General features: G+C 36.0%; 1 protein-coding gene across 1 annotated transcript in view; it reads right to left on the bottom strand.

The window, feature by feature from the left end:
- The window catches only part of LOC131687377 (uncharacterized), a 108591-nt gene extending 84062 nt beyond the window's left edge, over window positions 1–24529 (bottom strand). Inside the window, exons 1-2 of the mRNA XM_058971461.1 lie at window positions 23086–24529; window positions 22727–22940 (exon numbers count right to left, since the gene is read on the bottom strand). Of these exons, the coding sequence (XP_058827444.1) occupies window positions 22727–22940; window positions 23086–24529 (1658 nt within the window). The remainder of the gene's footprint in view (window positions 1–22726; window positions 22941–23085) is intronic.
- Window positions 24530–24846: the final 317 nt, after the last annotated feature.

The following is a 24846-nucleotide window of genomic DNA, read 5'->3' as shown; positions in this document are numbered from 1 at the left end:
GGAGGCGAACTTCGACATTTTCTTCTTAAATTTGTCGTCCACATATAACTTGCTCTTGCCGGTGAAAAACTCCAACCCCGGAATTTGCTTAAAATCGGCTTTTATATACGTTTCGTCGTCCATCACACGGCAGCCATATTTTGTCAGCATCTTCTCGTAGAGCTTCCGTGCCCGAGTTTTAGCCGTCGATTGTTGCCGCTCATCGCGGTTTTAGAAGTTCTGTACCTTGTATGTATGTAGTCCAGCTCTCTTCTTTGCATTCTGGACGTAGCTCTGCGACATGCCGATCTTTTTAGCCAAATCACGGCTTGAGACGTTGGGATTTGCTTTAATCATCCGCTTCACCTTTCCCTCCGTCTTTTTGTTCTCCGGTCCCGGTTTTCTTCCAGCTCCTTTGCCGTGGTCCAACGTCAACCGCTTCAACACTCTGGAGACGGTTGAATGGTGAATGTTCAAAATTTTTCACAACTGCCGGTGCGACAGGTCAGGAAATTCCAGATGTTTGGAAAGAATTTGTTCTCTCGACTCGCGTTGGTTCACCTCCATTTTCGTTGAATCGAAAAACACGACTTCGAGTTTGACAGCATGTAAACAATACACATCAATGAGAAAGTGTGCAAAATTTGGTTGATTTTTACCCAATGGTAAAAAAGTTATGCCCTGTTGAATGTGTCGCAATAATTTCGTGTTCGCCCTTTATTCTATAAGCTTTCACTTTACGCTGAGCTCTGGCTCCTGCATAAATAGACTCCCCTAAGAAGACCCAGCTGAAGGCAAAATAGATGTCGGCCAAGATTCGTTATCAAAATTCTAATTTACCGTTTAAAGTCAAACACAAACTCTTTTATGAGTCACCACCGCATCTAAATACCTGCTCAAAAAGTTGAGATCGACCATGTGGTCAAAAATTCCAGTTTGTCATATATGTTATATATTGTACGGGGTTGGCAATTTCAAGAGCTTCTGCTTCAGCGAACGAAGATTTTAGATGACAATTGCACTGGATAGAACTAAATTGTGTGTCCCTTCGAATTCGTCTGGGGTGATCTTTGGTGGGACAACTTTGCGTTTCTTTAACAAGGATCATCTGTTGATGTAATAGTAATTGCTTAAACTAATTACATTTTAGAATAGACAATATTTTAGCTTTTATCGAATTCCCTATCAGGTTGAAGTCAAAAGCGGTCGCCGCACTGTTAAAAGTGTCCGGAGTCCGATAACAGCGTTTTGGCGACCATATTTGGTTCTCCTGAACGCAACTCACAATAGGGCCCTAAACGAAAAAGAAAATGGCTCGGAAAAGGTAAAATATCCTGGCCCATCTAAAACACTAAAGTGATAAAAAGTTTTAAATATGGGTCCACTACAAATTTGTTTCTATTATCATTCGTATTGAGCTGTTTGAAACGAACAGAGCATCTTTTGGAAGGACTTTACAATACCGAGAAGAATACATTTGCCCGGATGATCGATTACGATCCTATTAGTTTGTGTCGTTCCGTGCTACTAGCAGAGGCCATTTTTTTTATTTCCAATAGTTGAAAAGTAGCAAACACATCGAAAGAATCAATTTTAAAATATCCGATTGGAGCTCGTTCGTGATTGATTCCAGGCATTTTCATGCATCGAGCCGCGAATTTCGTTAAAAAAGAGATGTGATTTTAGTCGAATGCTGCTATTTCAATGTTTTTAAGTGCCTTCATTTGCGTAGATTGAATATTACCACCGGAATAGAAGACGATTATTAGGATGCGACTACCTTTGTGGATTTCATTATTTATTTTAATTTGATGAATCCATTGAATGTCATTAGATTAGAATTAACATCCCTAAGTGTAGTTACGACAATTATATTAGGAAAGTTGTGCAAAAATTTCTCAGTGGATCTTGAAATAAGAAATATTTCAATCATACCAGGCCGATCACCGAGCGTCTACTACAAAGTTACCTCGCTTTAATGTTATAATTGTCATATCTCGTGAAGCTTGTCGAGATGTACCCAGGAATTTTTACACAATATTCACAATATTATTCTGAATATTCACAAAAAATATATGCACATTAAAATATTCAATTTGTTTGTAAAAGTTGCAGAGTACACAAATTTTATAATAACAAAATATAATTTATTATTTAAATTGTGATTGGAAAATTCTAATTTTGAAATCAAAGCTTAAAATTAATGTGTTCGACTTAAAATAGAACTCGAAGAACAGAATAGGCTTCTTTAAATCCGCTTTCAATATATTAGAATGTGAAAATCGGAAAAAATGCGATAAAATCCGACTAGCGCTTTTCGATGTAGGATTTGGTTATACAAGCCTTCAGTATAGTAACCGGACAAAATAGCCAATTCTTAAGAAGTAGTGAGAAGAAAATATTTTCATGCAATTAAAAAAATGGTTGTAAATCTGTAAAAATCCTGCTATTTATTTTTTTTAGAAAAATAAGCATTTCTAATTACATCATACATAATATATTGAAATTTTTATTATATTTTCAAAGAAATCTTTATCGAAATAATAGATTCTGTTCAAAATCCGGGCTCCCCCTGTACAGTTCCGAGTTCGAGAACAGACATTCCTTCTCACAACTCCTCTCGACGGCACTGCCTCTCGGATTTCTCCCGACTGCAGGGCCGGCGGATAGCGTGGGTAGTATGGAAAATAACCGAGTGGGTTATTTTCCATACTACCCACCCATTTTCATAAATTTGAAATCTGCCACGTATGTATCTCGGGCACTCATTTGAAAATATCGATGCACGACAACTTCATTTGCACAAACACACTGCAAGTGATTTAATGTAAATGTAATGCGAGTGTGTGTATTGCGAAAATGACACAAATTCCTATTCTATTACCCTCACCCTATGATTACTACCCACTCGTGCTAAAAGTGTAACGCCGGCCCTGCCCGACTGAACCAAAGCGCGACGTCACAGTGGTCCAGATCTGGAAAAAACTCAATGTCTTGCGAATGTTGCATTTTAGGCTAGTATTGTCTTCAGGAGCTGCGCATGAGAAGCCCCTCCTTTTCCCATTGACAGATCAATGATTAATTGCCCTAGAAGTGAGATCCGAATTTAATTTTTTTAAATATTTCATATTCAAGATCGCTATCTTCAGTAAAATTTTAGAAATTGCAGAATTTCAGCAAAAGAAATTTTGATGAATACACTAAATGTCCCTTTCTTAAGCTGATTAAAATATCATACGTTGTTTACAAAAACCTCTACACAAGGATTTTTACTTAATGATTATTCTTCTTTAACAGTCACATGTTTGAAAATTTCTACAAAATTGTTCCATACTGTAATACGAAAAAAATCTCTGCATATTTTAGTACACTAGAACATGTATCTAACAAGTTAGCATTTGTTCTATTCGAAAAATCTATATTATAGCAACAAAATTGCGATTAACTTTTGTTTGTTGTTTTCATAATCCACGACAAAATCGATTACTATAGGCAAGCCTTTTAGGTGTGTTTATCCAAACATTCAAAATTTCTGGCAGAAATATGCAGATATGCGAGTTATACGTGATCATCGACAAGATTTCAATGTTTTTTCTCGGTACTCCTGAAAATAATCTTTCCCGAAATAGCATTATTATGACGAAGACCATGGCTATTGTATTGCTATACAGTAGACGTTGCTTTTTGTGTACTCTTTTGCAATTCAAAATTGCAATTTTGTGCTATCTATGATTTTGCTTCCAACTCGTGCGTCAGAAGCTAAAAAATAGCTGGTTTGTTTCGTTTGAAATAGTTTGATTGGTGAAGTTAGTTTGTCATAGAATGCAAACATTTTGGTCAGCATTACGTAAGCTATTTGAAATTATTCGTCATAAATGAGCTTTTGGTCGAGATGTGCAAAAAGAACACGTTATTCGCTATATTTTAAATTGCATGTATGCATCCGTTGAAATCGAATTTCCTCATTTTGTGGTTTGTGTTGAGTAATATTTAAAAAACAGCATTAGTCTAACACCCATTTGAAGGAGGGATAAAGGTTTCAGCGTGAAATAAACCTTTTTTTGCGAATTTTGTTAGAACTTTGCGCGAAACAAATTTATCAAAAATTTTGTACACTATAGTGTATCATTTCAAAAACACACTGTAATTTTTCTTTGAGAAAATATCTACAAACGACTCGGTGACGCAGCTTTTTGTAGAACGTCTCTGAAAAAAACGTGATTTGCGGTGTCACATGCCATTCAAAAACTACTTAACTTAACCTAACCCCTACGTTGAATTTTTGGGATAATTTTTCATTTAAGGGGGTGTTTACTCATAAAAACGCGGAATTTTTCGTGAGAAATAGTAATTTTTATTTAAAATGAGTAAAAAAAATCCTTGATTGAAAATTTATCACTAAAACTGAACGTAGGAGTTAGGTATTTTTTACATAGAATATGTATGCAAAGATTGAAAGAAATCGGTTGAGTAGTTTTGGAATGGCAGGTAACACCACGAATCATGTTTTTCCAGAGACGTTCTACAAAAGCTTCGTCACCGAGTCGTTTGTCGACATTTTTGCATGGAAAAATTACAGCATAATGTTCAAAAGTTTTGACCAATTTTCTTTACATAAAGTTCTAAAAAATCGCAAAAATACTTCAATATCGGGGGAGCTTCAGTGAAAACGAAGGAAAAGGTAGTGAAGAAAGGTGGACCATCTGTGACGTTCGAGGGTTCGTCAGCTCACAATAAGCAGTGGAAAATAGATATGCTCAGAGTTTTTTCCCACATTTAAGTATGAAATATCAGTTCTTCATGCGCGAATTTCGCAATCTGAAGTTACGATTGCATGTTTCTTATAACCTATGGTTACCAAATAGACTGAGAGCAAATTAAGGACATCCCTGCCAAATGTTTTGCCAGTTGTCACTTGATCCAGAATTCTGAAAAAAACAGTCGAAATTCTGGCTAATTTTCCAGCGGTTGAACTGGGACGTTGTATCTCAATCGAGAAAAATTAGAATAGTATAGTGCCAATACCGAACTTTGGCCAAACCTCATATTGAGCTATCCAACAAATTTTGGTTACTTCTGAGTAAACAAATTTTGGTTGCCATGAGTCGCAGAGAGTATGCATTACCAAAAAAATCGCTGGAAGAAATTGAAATTGATTCTTTTGGAATAAAGTTGATCTGAATAATTTAATACAGGGTGATTCGTCATGACGTTTTTTTATCCAGTAAAAAAATTGAAAAATGCAGTAAATTGCGAATTGTTTATTTGTCAATCAAAAGAACATTTTTTGCCATTTATTGTTTGAAAACAATTTCTTTTAAATGTTGACCATGTTGGAGCTTCAGGTAGTCCATTCGACTGATCCAAATTTTAATGACGGATTCGAGTTGGTATTGTTGGTTTCCAATGCTTGGAGATGTTACCGCCGCTATGTTTTCTTCATCGCGTGCTGGATGTGGTCGATTTGTTCGCTAATCATCCAATAACGAGAAATACAACGCTTACTTTTTGGTTGTATGGTGAATAGTTGAGTCAGTTGGCCGATTATGTCGACCATATTATGGACGGAGTGCACTAAACACATTTCTCATAGATTGCTGATTTTCGAAATATAGTTGAACAATTTGAAGATGGTGAGCCAGTGTAAGTCGTTCCATTATGAAATGGCAAACAATACTAAACTACAATAGCACGACAGTTTGCAGTTAGTACCCGTTAACTACAGGAAAATGCCCTGTTAAAAAACTTCATGTTGAACCACCCTGTATATGCCAAGGTTTAAGACTACAATTAGGGACATTTTAAGTAAAATAAGGACGCTTTCCAAAAACCTCGAAAATAAGGACATGTCCTTTAAAATAAGGACGGTTGGTAACCCTATATAACCTTGAACTAGAGAATTGAAGCGTAAACCACCAATATATAAAAAACAGAAAGAAATTATCCAAAAAAAAATAAAAGAATGAATTCGTCGCTGTTGTGCTATTTTATGACAAGCGCCATTTTGCACATTACTAGAAAAACGATTTTTAAAGTTTGAGATTGAGTATCTTGAAACTGGTACATGGTATAAACAATTCAAAGAAGACAATTGATGCTTCTACCTATTCTGTCACCTATCTCTCAAATATTTCGAAGATCAGTTGAATATGTTGCGAGTTTTTACTAAAAATGTAACCAACAGCCGCACTCACACGTGCCATAGCTGTGTATTGATGACAAAATTTGTATGGCGTGTCATGGTCGTGCATGAAAATTTTTCCATAGAATAAAACCATCAATTATTAACTTTTATTTATATCTTTGGCTTCATTTGGTCTATAAACCATCGGTGAAATGCATTTTGAAGGAAATGAGTTAGGAAATCTAGAAAAAATTGTTATTTTTGGTTACAGTGTTGCCAAATATGATAAATTTCCAGTTTAAAACTCAAATTGCATTTTTCTCACAATTCGTGCATTTTAGTTTTCAAAATCATTATGCTATGTGTTTCACACATAGTTTTGCATATAAGAATATCTTATACATCAAGATAATTTGAGCCAATCCCCAGACACAGTCATTTGAAGCAAAAAATTAAAAATTTCTCAGCACGTTTCTTGCTATATCTCAGTAAACAAGCAGAATGTCAAATTTCTGTAAACGCTACTTTGTAGAAATTTTTAGACAAGTAATGTGGCATATCTAATTCAGTTTACCCTAAAATGTCGGTTGTCATAAGATAGCACAACAGCGACGAATTAGGATTGATCGTCGATGTTGTCAAGCCAGGAAGTGAAACTACCAACGACGGCAACACCGGTCATAAATTCTTTGATAATGTTTTCCGGTGTATCAGATATTTGGATTTGACAAAAAGGTTTTGAAACGATTTTCTGTGATTTTAGTCACTCTAGCATGTGGTTATGAAATCGATACAGAGAAGTTCCGAATATTCGCAGTAGAAATAGCCTGTTCGAGAAAAAAGTACCTCTGGTATTACATGTCACCATCAGTTTGTACTGCTTCACGGTGCTGATGTAATGGAGCCACTGGAACTTCCCATGGGACTGTATTCGTAAGAAGCGTTGAAATTTTGGAATAAAAATTTAAGATAATTTCGATAGCATCGAACGAGGAAGTTCTCTCGTGAGACCACAATGATGGATCGATTGATTAGGGTAATTCAACGGGTAATATTGTTTTCGTGCACAGAAGAAACAGTTTAATAACACTCAAAACATTTTTGATATCATACTGTTGTCAATGAGCAGTCCAATGAACCACAAATCTATCAAATATTTCCTAATGATATTCAAAATTTGTTAAAATTTTAATTAAATAACTTCTTACTTTTGTTGTATTACACGATTACAAATCCGAAATGAATTACCAGAACAATGTCAATATTCAGTGTGTCTGCTTCTATTGCTGCTTACTATCTAGAAGCATTATTAGTGATATTTTATTGTCATTATTTGCTATGCGAAAAACAATTTTCCTGAAGTGCATTTATTTTCATAAAACAATTTCATTGACATTTTTCGAACATTATCAAGAATCCCTTGCCTATTTAGAATCTGGTGAGCAATAGCGTTAAAAAAATGTGCAGAGTAATGTATTGAACAAACCTAGCCAATGTTATAGTAATCGATTTTGTCGTGGGGTATGGCGAGGAACAGAAGATACTCGTAATTTTGTGGATAAAATATATATTTTTCGAGAAGAATAAATACCAACATAACAGATTCACGACCTAGTGTGACAAAATGAACAGGATTTTTTGGCGTATAATATTGTGGAACAGTTTTGTAGATCATGTGAAATATGTGAATGTTAAAGAAAAATAATTATATAGTAAAAATTGTTGTTTAGAGTTGGTCCATGAAAAACATTTGATACATCAATTAGTTTAGGAAAAGGACAATTGGTGTCTTCAGGAATGTTTATTGTAATGATATTTGCCAAAACTTTGTTGATGATACCGATCATGAATTTGAAATATTTGAAAAAATAATATTAGAATCTCACTTCTAGAGTGATTAACCATTGATCTGTCAATGGCAAAAGTAGGGGATTCTTATTATCAGAAATTTTCCCGAAGACATTACAAGCCTAAAATGCAATATTCGCGAGATAATGACTTTTGGCCAGCTTTCTGCAGATCTGGACCACTGTGACGCTTATCAATTGGATGGCGTGTGCTTCTTGTATCGTTTTCCACTTTTCTGATTTATTTCGTACTAACGGTTGCAAATATTTTCCTTAAAACTCATGTTATTGCTATTGGCATGAGGGGATTTTACTAAAACAGGTTACACGTTTACTGTCTATAATCGCATAACAGTCACTTATACTTTCAAAATATTATGTTTGTTGAAATCCTGAGTTGTTCCGCGCAATACGAAAAAATAACAAACCCATAGTTCCATGATTCTTGAGTCAAAATTTCTCACACGGTGTCTTTATCGAACAACTTTATTCCAAAAAATTCGAAATTTACGAAACTTCAAAGAAGAATGGACTTCTCTCTCATTTGCAACCGATCGCAAAATAATCGATCGGAGGGTCTAGAACAACTTTTCATTTTGAAGATTTTTGTTTAAAAACTTAGGTTTTGCAAGGATACTAAACTTAGGTTTTACAAGTATACTAATGCTGACAGTAGACTTTAACACCTTTTTCCTAAATTTGTTCCTTTTCAAGCTAAAGTGTGATTGGAGTACAAGAAAAGCCTTGTAGGTATATCGTTCGATGAACAGAAATCCTCCAATTTTTCCAAAGAGTTAACAAACTTGAACCTAAATCTCATAGAATTATATTTTTATCTACTCGTTTTATACTAATTTTGAAACGGTGAATCAGGATTCTCAAATGACAAAATATCTTATCGAGTTTGTTCAAATAAAAAGGTTTAAATGTCAGTCAAGTGTATCTCACAAGATGTTGATGGAAAAGGAGGTTGATTCAAGATTATATCAGCCACCCTCTAGAACGAGGGAAAAAAAGAAAAAGAAAAAAATGAATATAGTTTTTAGCTTGCGCGATCACCACTAGCTGCTACTCCGTTATCGATCTGGACTAGCTGAAGTTGCACAGAGAATAAGTAGATAATTATGCTTGGGAGTAGCGAAACATATTTCAATGTGCAACTCCTGATAATCCTACAGTATTTATTGAAAAATACCGGCGCCGGCCAGGCCCGAACGTAAATCGCGGAAGGAAAGGGAAGAGATGGTTAGTCCGATACTTGCTTTTGCTAGAGGCCGTATATACTACTGCGCACTTCACAAGTATCACGGGAGGAGGATATTTGTTAGTAAGTATAGAAGTTGAATTCTACTTCTTCTTTTCCGACGTCCCAGAGGTGACTCCATTATCTAGACTAGATATCGATCCATCAACTCATGAACCGGGGACCAACGGCTTTACTTTCCTTCCGAAGGAAGACGTGACCACAGATTTTTTCACCTCAGAAAAATCTCAACGACCCCGTCTGGAATTGAATCCAGGAAAACTGGAATGAGTGACGGTCACGCTTTCCACTCAATCACCGGCGCCGTTAAAATGAAAAAGAAGAAAACGTAATAGAATTGATAACTAGAAAACCACCTTCCAAAGGTAGGGAAATTAATGAAAAATGGCGTTTTCCGTTCCGTCAATTCCGCAGGTTTAGTATCGCCGATGAATTTTACAAACGTTAAATAGCACATCATCTGATAAAATAATTTTGGCATTATATAGAAGTGTTTATGGCGAATTTACTCTTCGAAAAAAATTAGTTTCAGACTTAATGTCTTCAACAAAATTTTGAGAAGTGCTATTGCAAACCACTTTGTTGAAGGCATGAAGACTCCATGTGCTCAAGATATTAACATATTTTAGGCTATTTCTATTTAATTTTAATTTAATTATTATGATTTTACTGTTCATGATAAATCTCATGTATTGTTTATAAACGATAAAATTTACATTTTATCCAAAGCTTGAGTTTGTGAAGCTCACAATAGAAAGTTATTTTAGAAAAAAACCTTCGCAAATATATCTCGATGTACTCCATATACGTAGTATTCATGCCTACAAAAAAGTTGTTTTAAATGAAAGTCTCAACAAATTCGCTAAAGACAGGAACTCTGTTACAATTTTTTTGAAAAACTGATCCTCCATTATTTTAAAACTTCAAAGATGGCGGTTTCGTAATTATGCCATTTGGACAGTAAGTTAGATTTTCACCAAATCCCCACCAAACAGAATTTCTGACTACGCCGCTGACTCCAAGTAAGTAGAAACAAAGTCGTTCTACACTCGTCCACAAGAAACTTCTCGACAAACATATGATTACGGCCTGAAAGCCAACTGTCAAAATCCACTTTGAATGGAAATTCCAGACAAACCGTTACTAGTCACACAGTTCATAACAGTTTATGAAAGAGAAAACTTTTCTCTTTCGTTTACTACCAACATCATGTGATTGGCGTGTAACGGTTTGTCCAGAATTTCCATTCAAAGTGGATTTTGACAGTTGGCTTTTAGGCCGTAATCATATGTTTGTCGAGACTTGTTCGAATAGTGCCTATCTATTATAATACATTGAAGACCCGATTTGATCAGCCCCTAATTTTATCAGCCTCATATAAAAATATGTTTGATGGGCTCTAGCAGAGAAACAAGGCTGAATTTGAGTAAATCCTTTCTTGCCCATGTTTTCCTTATCTTAAAGATGCAAATATGCAAAAATAAAAAAATCTGTTTTTGCATTTTTTTTTTTGCGCTAGAAGACTATATTAAATAATCAGAAATAGGTATTAGACTTCATCAAGGGAAGGGAAGAATATTTTAACAGCGTCAGTTCATTATGAAGAAATAAAATGTCGCGATTTAGTCAATGTCCCCAATGTTTTGTCAGCCTAAAATACACCATGGAGATGATAAAAACAGGTCTTTACTGCATTTATTATTCACAGTAATAGATACATCCCATTTTCTGAGGATATTTTCCAATTTTTAGGTAGTTTTCCCTAACCTATTTCCATTAGTGCGATAGTTTATGTTAAAAGGGTATCCTAAATTAATTGGTATACTAAAGGGTTTATATGTTGCAGATATAGAAAATTCATAAATTTTCAGCTTTTTCTACACAATATTGCAAAAGCTTCTTAAACAACTACTAAAATTATGTAAATTATAAAGTATTTGAAAATTTGTAATAGAAGGTTATCGAAAAGTTTCGTGAAAAAGAAAATTCCATTAATGATAATGTTTCGGGTTTCGAGTTTTTTATTTGTTCTTTGGCATTAGGATTAGGGATAATAATTCAGATCAAAGATCGAAGTAAAGTTTGAACTATTCACGCATGCACTTCAGAGGTAGCGAGATATCAAGAGCTGAAATTTCAGTGCTTAGTTCTCAGCCGCGTTGGGAATTGAGTAAATGCTATTGAGAGTATGAAGTTCAAATCCATTCGAAAATTTGTTTTTTGAATTTATTGACCCAGCACAACATATATAATCCCTTTAGGAAAATTCAGTTTTCCCTATACAATGCATTGATTAAAGAATTTATATATGTTACTAGAGATATCAAGAGCTGAAATTTCAGTGCTTAGTTCTCAGCCGCGTTGGGAATTGAGTAAATGCTATTGAGAGTATGAAGTTCAAATCCATTCGAAAATTTGTTTTTTGAATTTATTGACCCAGCACAACATATATAATCCCTTTAGGAAAATTCAGTTTTCCCTATACAATGCATTGATTAAAGAATTTATATATGTTACTAATGGAGCATTAGCAATAATTCGTTTGTATTTCTATTTTATAGGCCATTTTTCCGCTTTTCCATTAAATTGGTTTAACCTTTGAGATTTCTTGCACTGATATTGTCCTATGCTAATTTGAGCGATTCTTTGAGTCCTGCCACTATCCCATGTAGTATGTGGAGGACATAAAACATTGCGCAGCATCAAGTTCTAAGTGTTCTCAATCGATAAATTACCCGTACAAAGCGCTAAGAGTTATAAGAAATGTATCATCAGACTGTTAGGTGGATTAAAAGCGTTTTTCGAATAAAAAGTACTCAACATATACAAAGAAATTAAATTTTGTTCACAGCACACAACAGATAGATATCTTTGATCCCCGTAACAGTGAATATGATTGATCCCTATCATTAGCTCTCTCAAACACTTTCGAAATGCATAGAAATAGAATAAAATATTATTTTCCTAAACTACCTGGCACTATTAATTGATCGAAAATGTTTTTTCCGTGAACAAATTATCATGTAAGTTGTTGAAGCTGGCTAATTTGGTAATTAAAAGATGGCTAATTTTGCAATTAAAATTTTTATTTCATTGAAAAGTTATGAGAAAAAAACTTAAGTGGGATCCCACTCTCCTCTCTTTTTTTTTATTTTCGTCAAGCATATGTAGACTACATAGAATGGTTTTACAATATTTACTTATATACTATACATTATTTCTACGGTTTAGTTAAGATTTTATTTGTTTTCTAGACATGGAAAGGTCAATTATTACACAATTTTCATTACAATGACGCATCATTCTATTGATGGGGCTATTTTTAGCATAGTTTGTCCTAAAAGATTGTTCTTAGAATAAATTACGAGTTCTTAGTTGTCGGCAAGGTACATAAAATTTTATTTGCGAAAGTAATGATGCGGATTGTACACGTTGAGAAATAATGTCGTTGATAAAGCAAAGCATGGCAAATTTGCGGCGTTCTTTGAGTGTTTGTATATTAATGAGCATGCAACGTGCTTTATACGATGGAAGAGGAAATATCGTCCAGTTTAGTTTACGAAGCGCGTACAAAATAAATTGTTTTTGGACTGATTCGATGCGTTCTTCGTACAGGACAGTCTATGGGTTCCATACTATGCTGCAATATTCCAAAATTGGCTTGACATATGTATTGTATAATGATTTTATTGTGTAAAGGTCTTCAAAATTGTAGGTGAAACGTTTAATAAAGCCCAGCATACTATTTGTTTTATTTATTATTGTATTATAATGTTCAACAAATGTGAGCTTGGAGTCTAAGATTACGCATACATCTCGTACAATTTTGCATTTTTCTACAAGTTGGTTGCCTAAGTGTATGTCTATGGGAACATTTGAAATTTTTCTGCTGAAGGTTATTGAGTTGCATTTCTTTACATTAAGTTGGAGTAGACTTTTGCTACACCACATGTAGAATATATTGATTTCGTTTTGAAATATTTCAGTGTCTTTGACATTTCTTATTATCATTATTTAGTCAATATTTTTGTATTAAAAAATTACGGCTTGTCCATTTGTATTCATGATTTTTAGTTTGCGTTCGTTGCATTGAACCAATGTATAGAAGTCGACATGTCATCGTTTAAAAATATTGACTAAATGATGATAATACATATAGTTGAGATCATTTATATTGTCTATTACTTGAGGTAGACAACTCTATTTTATATTCTTCTGTAAGGAAATTGTTGAAAAATGTCTACCAGTTAAGTAATAAAAAAACAATTAGAGTCAGTCTGCAAACCACTGATATATGGCCTTTTTAAATAAACATTCCAACTCTTATTCAATTTTTTTATTTACATGTTATAGTTAACGTTATGTAGGCAACCCTATTTTCATATTTTTTCATCGCAGCATATAAATAACACCTTTTGGGCATTATATTTGTGCAATTAAATGGTAAGGTTTTTCTTTAAAACAGCGATACGTATAAACGATTTAAAAAGTCAAGGGACAAACATGGCTTCATGCTTGAAATCTGGTAGAAATGTTACTATGTTTTAATTGCTGGAAGGTTCTACTGTATCGATTTTGTTGGCTATTTTCGGCAAATTTGAGACTAAAAGAAAGGAAAGCAATGAAATTGAAAGACGGATAGGTATTCTAGAGCGAATCAGTTATAAACTTAGAACGGAAAAATAGGACTAGGCAGGCTCATATGGACATGATCGAAAGGAAATGTGAAGAATTCTTTGCCTTCTGCTAAGTAGGAGTTGGGCGTCTATCACACTTCCCAAAGCTTGCACTGAAATTCGCTGAATTTTATGGTATTCACAATACTTCAGTCATGATTGAGAGATTTCCATGAATGTTTTATAACTTTACTAAAGTTCATATAACTTTCCTAAATTTTACGGGATTTTCCTACAGTTAAGATGTATTTTCGTAGTTCGAAAAAGGTCCTTGAAGTTACATAGGAATGTGTAGAAAACTTTATAAGCTTTCAAGCAAGTTCGCGAAAGTGTGCAACACTTCCTTTGCATTCGGAGAACTTCCACGAAGTTTGTAAAACTTTACTGAATTTTATAAAACTTTGAAGTTCACCGATTTTCTTTGCATTCCTTTCTAGTTTGATGGGTCCCTGGCCTAAGTAAGCAAACAAACGAATCTTTTAATGCAAAAAGATTTTTTTTCAGATTTTTCTGGACAACTGTTTCTTTGTGGTTTGAAGTTGATAATTCGTGCATTCAGTTTTTTTTGGTGCATTTCGAATACCGTTTTTTTAAATATTCTTTTTTCTATCCTTTCAAATTAAGAGGGGTAGGGGGGGGGGTGGATAGATTTCGCGGTAAACAATTTTTTCACAGGCGATTTTTTACGATACAGTATCTTATTCTGAACAACATTTTCCTCGATTTGCCTTGTGAAATGTTGCCAATTTGGGGAGCGACACCTCGAAAAAACACAGTGAAAAATCGGAAAATCGAAAAAAAATGGATAAATACAGTGCAAAATTGTCGAATGAGATTGGCCCACTAGATTTTGAGTTATGATGTCTACCGCAAAACAAGTTTTATTCGCCCCCAGAGATTCAATGTCACTCAGTCAATTTTCAGTATTTTTCAATGATGTTCAAAAAATGTGTCATTTTACTTAACCCGCATTGATGGTGACATGCAAGATTTAGAGTCAAAATTTCAAATCAAATCAAAAGAAAGTATTATATGTAGTTTCATTTATGTAGTTTGTAAAAAAATATTCTTACTTTTATGGAACACTAATAGAACTATGTTTCACTTGTAATCAGTCTTTCATCACCCATGAGAGTGAATGAGTCCGGATAAAAATTCACATCTACACTTGCATTAGCTCTAGCATTTTCATGCTGGTGCTCATCATAAACATGACAAAAACAAGTCTATCCTACTATGTTGCCGGTTTCCTTGGTAATGGAGTGTATATATTATGTTTATTTCCGTGAATCTTAAACATGATCACTTTCTCCGGAAAAAAGGAAATAATCCGTTAAATTTTATTGGAAAAATTATTCGTAGAACATGGCGTTTTTTATACTGGAAAAGTTGGATATCTGATAAACTTCTTCTCGTGCGAGTGAGTGAGAATTACAGTGCATGTTTGTGATGAAGATAATCAAAAGAGTCTAAAACATCTGAAAAACGGTTCCAAACTTTAAGGTATCCGATTTAGGCACAATTAAAATTGTAGCCTGCTTGACATTATAAAAAAGGGAATATCAAAAATCTACATGTTTCTATCGAAACCCCCCTACATCTAAAATTTGTAAAATTTTCTCCTTACACGCCAACTGGCCATAAGTTGTAAAAATCTCAGAAAGTTCATATTTCGCCCAATAATGCTCCGAGCAGTTCCGTTATTCCGTTGTTTAGAGTGCATAACGTTTTCTCCGAATAGTGGGAATTCTTCTGCTCGTCTACGAGTAGTAGGTACCATTTGTACTAATAGGAAAAATCTGTGCATCGAACGCATCCTGATGTATGTACTGATGGAACTGACTGATTTGAACTATTTTTAAGGAACACATATTGCGTCTCTAAGCAACGGATCCTTTACATCATCTATTAATGAAAAATGTGCTATGAGCACGTACTATTTCTAAGCGGGTTTTACCTGTTCGAATAGACCAACTAGCTCGTCGAAGATGAGGCTAGATTCTCACCGGTGCCGGATTTTGAATCAGTAAGCTGGTTCTTGTTTCTGAACCATGTGCTGTGTAGTCCATCATTAGGTAAACGGATGGCATCGGTCGTCCTTGTCATGATCTTCGCCTTTTGCTGTGCTTCTGTACGTTCCAGTATCGCGTCGATTATAAATAGGATGAAGATAAACCCCAGAGGATGAGAGCGGAAATCGTGTTCCTGCCGACTAACCATGCACCAATGAAATCAGCCGTGCAGTGATATAATCGGAATCGTTGTTGCACTGCAAGAAGCTTCGATATTGCATAGGCGCACACATTCCGGTGAAGAAAATGCGAGCACTTTTCCGTATGCCCAACGGAAAATAAGTACGAGGAAATCTCACATGTATGACTATTTTGAATCGGAATTCATTTCACGATATGGGATGAAAACCATGGTATGAGACGGAAGACAGAACAACGTCCCTCCACCCTCCCACAGTCGTCTTTCCAGCGGAAGCAGAAATTTCCGCACGGGGGTCAGCACATCTGCGATTGAAAGGTCACCCCAAGCGAGTACTCGATGAGGGTGTTGCTAGGCAACAGCTCACCAGTAGCAGCAGCATCGTCAGCGATTTGGAGATATGCCTCGGCACTCATGTCTTGTAGTGGTCCTCTTGTCACGATTCGACTGGTTTCCAAAAGTACGCTAGAGACACACTTTGAATGGACCTAATCATTGATACAGAAGAAAGGAACCGAAAGCTATTGAAATCTGTGTGTATGTGTGCGCAACATGATACGAGTGTGGGCCATATCCTTTAGTGGCCAGTCGGAAGGAAAGGTTGAACGAAACCAAATTCGTTATGTGTTTGACCAAACAGGAGCTACTGGAGGTATATGCAAACACTCATTCTGGCCGGGCCTGTTGAGTTGGTGGCTTTTTTGGAGAAGTGCTCCCTGGAGTGGGCTGCGAAATAAGTGTTCGAAGCTCGGGCTAACAATATATTAATAAGCAGTCCAGTGGAATACTGGAACATCTTCTGTCCACGCTAGGAAGCTTATTATCTTAATTTGAGTGGATCGAAATTCTAGTGAATCTGAGTGATATGACCATTGCAAATGTCGTCTAGTAGATTTATCACAATCGTTGACGGTGCTCTTAAGTATTCTCAGAGCATCTGTTCGAAAAACATGCCGTACTAACGAATCGCGTATTTGGACTTACAAAAATGTAAATTCTTCAACGTGTATTTAATTGAAACCTATGAAAAATAAAATTTCTCGTAAGACATTTCCCTGGTGAAAATGACTACTTAAAGTATACTGAACTAAATAACATTCAAAATTGAGACTAAATTCATATTCTGAAGGTCTAATTAGTTACAGTACACGTAGGCTTTCTGAATGTGTTCGATATAATAACATTGCTAAATAAATGCAAGAATTAGCACAAGTAAAAAAGTCTTGTTTGAATTACTAACCCAGCCACAATCGGCATTTTGCCCATAATGCCATTGGAAGAAAGTACGCAATTGAACTCTGTCTAGTGTTGCTAACTGCAGGTTGCATGATAGCCGATTATGTGTAGTTTAATTGTTACATGGTGCGTTGCATCCAGTGTTCTGCTCCACAATCGGCTTGTAACTTGTCACATCCCGTGGTGCGTAGCTAATCACACTCGGCAAGCAGAACTGCACCAGTAATCCATTTAATTCAGAAAGCTACGGTCTCCCTACGCACTTTACTATTGACATATTTTGTAGCGAGATTAGAAGCCAAGTTTTATTTGTATGAGCAACTCTTCAAATCCTTCCATTCGCATGGAATGCAACACGGATTGATCTACTACGGTCGAGCGGGGCTGCTTTGTACACTTTACTTTTTCAATATTTTCTTACAGACACACATTGCTTAGTTTTGTTATACTTTTGACATTATCGGAATTTGGCATACATCGTTTGTAAATTTTTGTTACCACCGCTTACCAAAACAAACATAACATTCGTACACATAAGTGATTCACAGATCAGAAAATAATTGAACATTTATCCCTCTTTTTAAATAACACTATAATAGGGTGATATTTTTTTAAGGACAAGCTCGAATATGAGTATGAATTAATGTTATTTCAATAAAGCTCAATAAAATTGGTTAAAGCTATAGGCATTATGGAATTCCATCGAATAGTAGACGAGTGCAAAACAAACTCCCACCTAGTCCACATGTAACATTTAAATTGCTGAATACACAAAATTTTTAATTGTAAACAAACTCAGCTCATATTTTGCATAAATAATACATTATACGTCGACAATATGCTCAAGCGATAAAATTAATTCTAAAATGATATAAATCCATTCATTATTATAATAGTTATAACTCGTCAAAATTGGAGAGTGAAAAAAAGTTTGCAAAGAAACTCCGTACGACGGTCAGCGCTATATATGGCACAAAAATGACATACATTCTTACTACTTTGTAGTCGAATCAGGTGGTTGGTGCCAGTTTTTCGTAAGAAGCGAAAGATTAATATGGCTTCACAATCGTTGAATTACGCAGGTAATGACTTTTGTTCGATTAGGATTACTAGCTGATAATAAAATGTTGCAGTTAGGTATATATTATATTTGTGGATTTATTTACATTGAAAACCTCGGTCGGTTATTTCACGGTCAAGTGTGTCGTAACAGCATTTTCAGTGCTACATAAAGAAAAAGATCAAAAAATGGCACTGATTCTTTTCCAAGTGGTGCGCTCTCGTTGTCACTCGAATACACTTTTCGACGGTCATAGAGGCAACGCTTTCATATGAGAGATATAAATTCTCGACAAATTTCCACTATCTCATCGCTGTCATCGCAAATCGCTCGCAAACGCCTGCTGTAATGACGATGGTGGCAAAATGTTAGTCAGTTCATGCTGTATCCACACTTTAGCTAAGCGTTTGCTTTGATTAGGTAGGTACAGTTTGGCCAGGCGTTGCATGGGATCTACAGTAGAAGATACCTACAAACACTGCGCTGCCTGGCGGGAAGCTCGTAACTTATAAGTTTCAACCGGTTCTAACTAAAGCGGATGATAGCGACCGGCATCATTCGTCACATCAAAAGTGCCAGACATAAGCGTATGAATAACTAATAGGATCCGATAATGCTGAATATATTTTCGCCTTTGATGATAAGTATCGTCGGTGTGTTTAATCGCGGGACAACTACGGAAAAGATAAATGCACTGGATGGCGTTCATATGTTTATATAAGCGGGTATAACATTTGCGTATGCGTTTGTGTATGTATGTAGGTGCAATAATGTCATGTCTAGTGCTGAATTTATATTTGTGTGTATTGGACGTTTTGGACGTTACTATTAAAATTCTAGGCCATCCCGAGATAAAATCCCATTGTCTCAAACACCATACCATCCCTCAAAAAGACCTCAAATATGGTCGGTGCCAAAGTCTCAATACACCATAAATACACAAAAATATGGTTTAAATAAGATCTACCCAGTAGCGGCGCTAGGGTGCAGTGGAGGGAGCAGCCGCCCCGGGCGGCGGTATTGGCGGGCGGTATATGCTGCTCAACATATTTTAATTATTTATTAGAAATTTATCAAGTTTCATAAATCGCAAAAAACGTCAAATACATGAGAAACGTTTGAATTCATTCAAAATATAGTATTATTCGCTGGTTCAACACAAATACAAAAAATGGATATAGGTTTAAGAATATGCTTGCAAGTAGTGGTAGTAGGCGATGAAACTGAAATATAAAATATGCGCAAAAAACATTGTAACTTAAATTCTCTTGGAAAAGTGTGATATAATAATCAAATTATTAGATAAGAGGATATAGATTACGTAAAATTAACCTGGCAATGTAATGCAATTATTTGTGTTTGTACTTTTTGTCTGTATTTTTGTTTTTTTGGTAATTGGTGACCATATGTCCATTTTATCTTAAATTGGGGGTATTTTATGCCATGCTTTACTTAAGTCTATATTACACCATCTGTATATTAGACTAAAATTTACTCTTATTTTGGGATTTGATTCTAATTCAAAGCAGATTTTTATTAGAGTACTAGTTTGACTATTTGAAAAATAACAGTAGTCGATAATGCAAGTCGAGTAGTGTAGATGCAATGGAGCAAATATATAAAAACGCTATGGTTTCTAGAAGTTTATAAACTATGTATATTGAAGCAATTTGTTGTGGAATGACAGAAAGAGCAGCAAGCATTAGTTCTGCAATGTAGGCGAATGACCTTATGGTTAAAACCTTACTAAACAAAAAGGTCCTCAGCATATTGGAAATGGATATCTCATTAAAGATGGATGAACTGACCTGAACATTAAATATAACATTACCATTCGCATTTCTGTTGGAAAGCCTTTGCACTCCGGAACACAATTAAAACTACTTTTATAAAAATACTAAAACAAGGTTGTCTAATTCATAAGGCTCAATGAAAAAGTATATCATGAAGAGCATTTTTTCTCGGTTTGTTGTTTTTCAATTCTAGGACTTATGACTCTCTAAAACAAGGTTATTGGATGCATGGTACCGTCATCGGGGGTTACTTTACGCCAAAAATAGAACGTTTTGTACATTACGCTCAAGAACTACGGTCACGCAACTTCAAATTTGAAACTGTTTGATGTTTCCCATATGGCAGAAGTACCTCCAAAGTAAGTGAAAAGAACTTTTGGAAAATCAAGATTGAACATGGGATATTAAGAAATAAAAATTGGCGTAAAGTCACTCTCACAGGGGTGCTACGTAATGCCACGATCAAGGTTCTGTAATGTCACAGATTTTCTACAATTTTTGATCACAGATTCTTTGTTACAGAAGGCAGATTTTTGGCATTTTGATGAAAATTTCACAGATTTTTGGAGATATTGTGATTTTTCACAGATTTTTCGGAAATTTATCACAGATTTTTCGGAAACTTTATCACAGATTATCACAGATTTTTCGCAAATTTATCACAGATTTTCACATATTTTTTCCTGTTTCAGTTATCACAAATGGTAAAAAGATATTTTTGACCGAAACACAGATTTCAATGTAGCATCCTTGTTTGTTAGCGGTTGCATGCATAACCTGCATGAGAGCAATCTGTGCTTTCGTTGCGCAAAGACGAAAACTTTCTTAGCAACAAATTTACGCGGATCGATGGAAAACACACGAAAGTTTATTATTTACGTTCGATCAATTCATTGATTTATTTCTACTTCACGTTATTCATTTCCACTCAGCCTATCGTATTTTGATTCTGCTAATAGGTACATACTACAAAGCCTATTTATGAATGAATACACTGCCACTTGAAAAACCGTTGCAAAAACGCATATATAAAATATATAAAATTGTTTCCGATTCTTGTATATTTATAATTGCGATATATGATTAAGACCACTGTATTCGCTACATTTGTATGCATACTTTGAGATAGTTACAATAATGGCAAAATATAAATAGAAAGCTTGGTCTATACATGAGATGTGATTGTATTGTCGAAAATGTGATTATTCTTCACCGGTCCGGGTTTTTTACCACACACAGTCGAAAAGTAGATTTAGTTCCAGATATTAGTGCAGTCACGGTTTTCTGTCTTCTTTCTTCAGAACTTCTCAAATAAGTTTAATAAGGTTCGATAACTTACTAAATGACCCGCTAACCAAGAAGGTTTGGATCAATATGTAAAATTCGATGTTGATTGGTTGTGCTTAAACTCTAATTGTACTAAGAAAATAAATATTTTACATTAAGTAGTATAGCCCTACGTCTGCAGTTCGTGCAACCCCTTAGGGCTGCCCCTTGGAGTTTTTGGGTTAGAGAAATCTCTTTCGAAAAATCTCTAACCCTATGTACAGAGTTGGGAATCGAACCCGTTGCGTTCAAGGCAATCGATTTACCAACTACGCTTCGCCCGCTTATGTTTCTATCTGGATAGTTACAAGTGGTTTTCACAACAAAAATGGTTTCTTTCACACCTCAATATCTTGAAGAATTGCAAATTGATTTTAGATTCCATTAAAGAGATCGATGCTTTATTAGTTTTTTGGGAATTCTTTAATTTAATAATCTTTTAAAGAAGTTATCAGGAATCAGTAGCGACTGGCTCAAATGGCACGTTCCCCATGTTGATCGGAGATTTGTGCCACGATGAGCGAAATCTACACTACTATGCAGTAAATTGTTTGAGGACTTCTGCCTGGTAGGCCAAAAAATCCGATTCGAATTGAATGATATTCAATACCTCTCAAAAATTAGAATCACTGCACTGGAGAAATACGCGAAGAAGTGAGAATTCTACTGAACTACGACTGAATTTGGTTAAAACTTAAATAAAATTGATTTTCTAATTTTGTTCTATCATTTCATTCCATTTCCTATATTTTATGTACTTAAAATTCCTTGTAACAACACAAACTAAAAATATGGTTCCTTTTGTGGCACCATTCCAGTTTTGGCAACTGAAAAAATATTGTTGCGGAATCCTACTGTAATTAGGTCGCTATATGTATATACACGTAATACGGCGAGTTCTTTCAATAACCTTTCCAAACTGTCGGGGATTTCCAACACTTAAAATGAAAAACCTGTTTCAATCCACCTAGTGGTGCGATTGTGCCTTTCTCATTTATGTTACTATGTTTTAACTGCCGCAAGGTTCTACTGTATCGCCGGCGTCGGCGGTAAAACATGATGATGAATTATTTTCTACCATAGACCATGCGGTGGACTTGGGTGCAACGCCCAACTCCTACTTAGCAGAAGGCAAAGAAGCCTTGCAGTATGCGATAAAGGGAGTTGAATTTGATATTTTAGGCAGTCACTTCTTGGTTCCCAATACAACCCGAGTTTTTTAAGTGTTTGGTCTCGATCGAAATCGAGCTGCTCTTGAATAGCACGGTTCTCTGGAGAAACACCGTTTAGCACCGCTGCGATATTAGATGCCCATTTCCTCAGCTGGAACCCGCCGGCAGAGAGTAGGGAATCCAATTGTTTCCGAAGTTCGATTGCTTCTTCTACTGTCGCTGCTCCCGAGTAAAGGTCATCTACATAGAAATCTGTTTCGACAGGTTCTCGATTTAATTAACGACTGGAATTGATATTTGACTGTAGCCGACGACTTTCCTATTCCAGCGATAGGTAAATCAACTCTAGTCTGTTTAACCTTCATCATTTGGTATAATCTCTTGGTGGCGAAACAACACTCGCTGCCAGAATCTAACAATACACGAGCTAAGTGCTCCTTGCCGGCGTCATCAATCAGCACTATCACAGCGGTTGCTAGTATTACCTTGGTTCGGCCAAGTACTTGTGAATTGCAACTGGTAATCCCGGAATGCGCCACGGTTGCAGTTGGCACTGGACGTTGATTGGACGAGGTATTTGTGGATGTAGGTAAGGTAGCCATATTCGAGCCAGCCGCAATATTGTTTGACGAATTCCCAGCATAAGGAACAGTTTTTGTGCACAATAGTGTGTGATGTCTTGCTTTACATTTTTTACAGCAACTCTCCGAAGCACATTCTCTAGCGAAATGCCCTCTACGGAAACAATTACGGCAGAGATGATTCCGTTTTATGAGTCTCTCCTTCTCATCGATCGGCAAACGAGCAAAAGTGTTACATTGATAAATTGTGTGCTCCTCAGAGCATGCGATGCATTTTCGGGATCGATGATCTTGAAATGCTCCGTGCGTTCCCAAACGAGGCTGATATGGTTTCTTATTTTTTGATTGATGTTGCTGCTGTGCTTCCACTGGTTTGGTGGTAATTTGCTGCAGGACGTTCACCCTTCGCTGAATAAAATCGGTAAGGCCTCGGAAACTGATGGTTTCATGAACTGCTGAATGTTCTTCCCAGTCACGTCGTGTTACAGAATCCAGTCGGCTGGCGAGAAAGTGAACAAGAAGAATATCCCAATATTCGGTGTGCTCTCCCAATTGGTTCAACACCCTGACGTTCGCTTCGAATTGTTCAACCAGTGCATGCAGATCGGTAGCTGACTCACGGCGTAGGGTTGGAAAGTCAAATAAGGTTTGTACATAATTTCTTTTCAATACAGTGGGATTCTGGAAATGCTCGACCAATAAATTCCATGCGACAGGATAGTTAGTTGCGCTTATCGGTATTGTTTGTATTAGTTTTAACGCTTCACCTCCGAGTGACGATCGAAGGTAGTAAAACTTTTGAATGCTCGACAAATCGGTTGACGAATGTACTAACGATACGAACAAATCGTGGAAATTTAGCCAAGTCTCAAATTTCCCTTCAAATATTGGCAGTTTCACATCGGGCAGTTTCACGCGGTTCGTGGGGTTTATTTGTGGTGTTGGTGCCACTGTGGTGGTTGTTGCAGGAACATGCTGCAGAAGGAATCCTTTAATCATGTAGAACAATGATTCGAACTCGGCTCTCTCCTTCAAGTATCCTTCAAGTGCATCTGGTGACTCATCCGTGGTTTCTAACTCCGCTTGAACAGTGTTAAAATCTGCCCACAACGACACGATTGCTTCTATACGAACTGGTACCTCGGCAGCATCTCTTTCAGCGTTATATTCGGCAACAAATCTCCTGATTAAATTAAACGACGTTGCGATGCTGCGCCGGCGGGTTTTAAGATTTTGTATCTTTCGCTCCAATCCAGACATGGCGATTCAGCAACAGATCAAAATCTACAATTTGAGACCAGGTAGCTCGGACGAGAAAACTTGAGGAATAGGAACGCTAATTACCTGATATAGGCAGTTTGGTAGCCTTATATAAAATATTTCTCCTCCGGACCAACAGGATGACTGTTGATTCAACTGATATCACGGTTAGTCGTTGGCTGCAAACGTTGCTTCTAGTAAGGAGCCAATGGGAAACGATTTAGCATCGAAGGGTTGCCATTCAATCCACGGTACAGTTTGGGTTTCAGCTTCGGCGATTGAGTGCGGTGGTGTGGAATGACGTGAAGCGACAAAAC

Source organism: Topomyia yanbarensis, chromosome 3, assembly GCF_030247195.1.
Source record: "Topomyia yanbarensis strain Yona2022 chromosome 3, ASM3024719v1, whole genome shotgun sequence".
In the NCBI taxonomy this organism is placed as follows: Eukaryota; Metazoa; Arthropoda; class Insecta; order Diptera; family Culicidae; genus Topomyia; species Topomyia yanbarensis.
The sequence above is the reverse complement of the archived record's forward strand: the minus strand, read 5'-3'. Positions and strand labels throughout refer to the sequence as shown.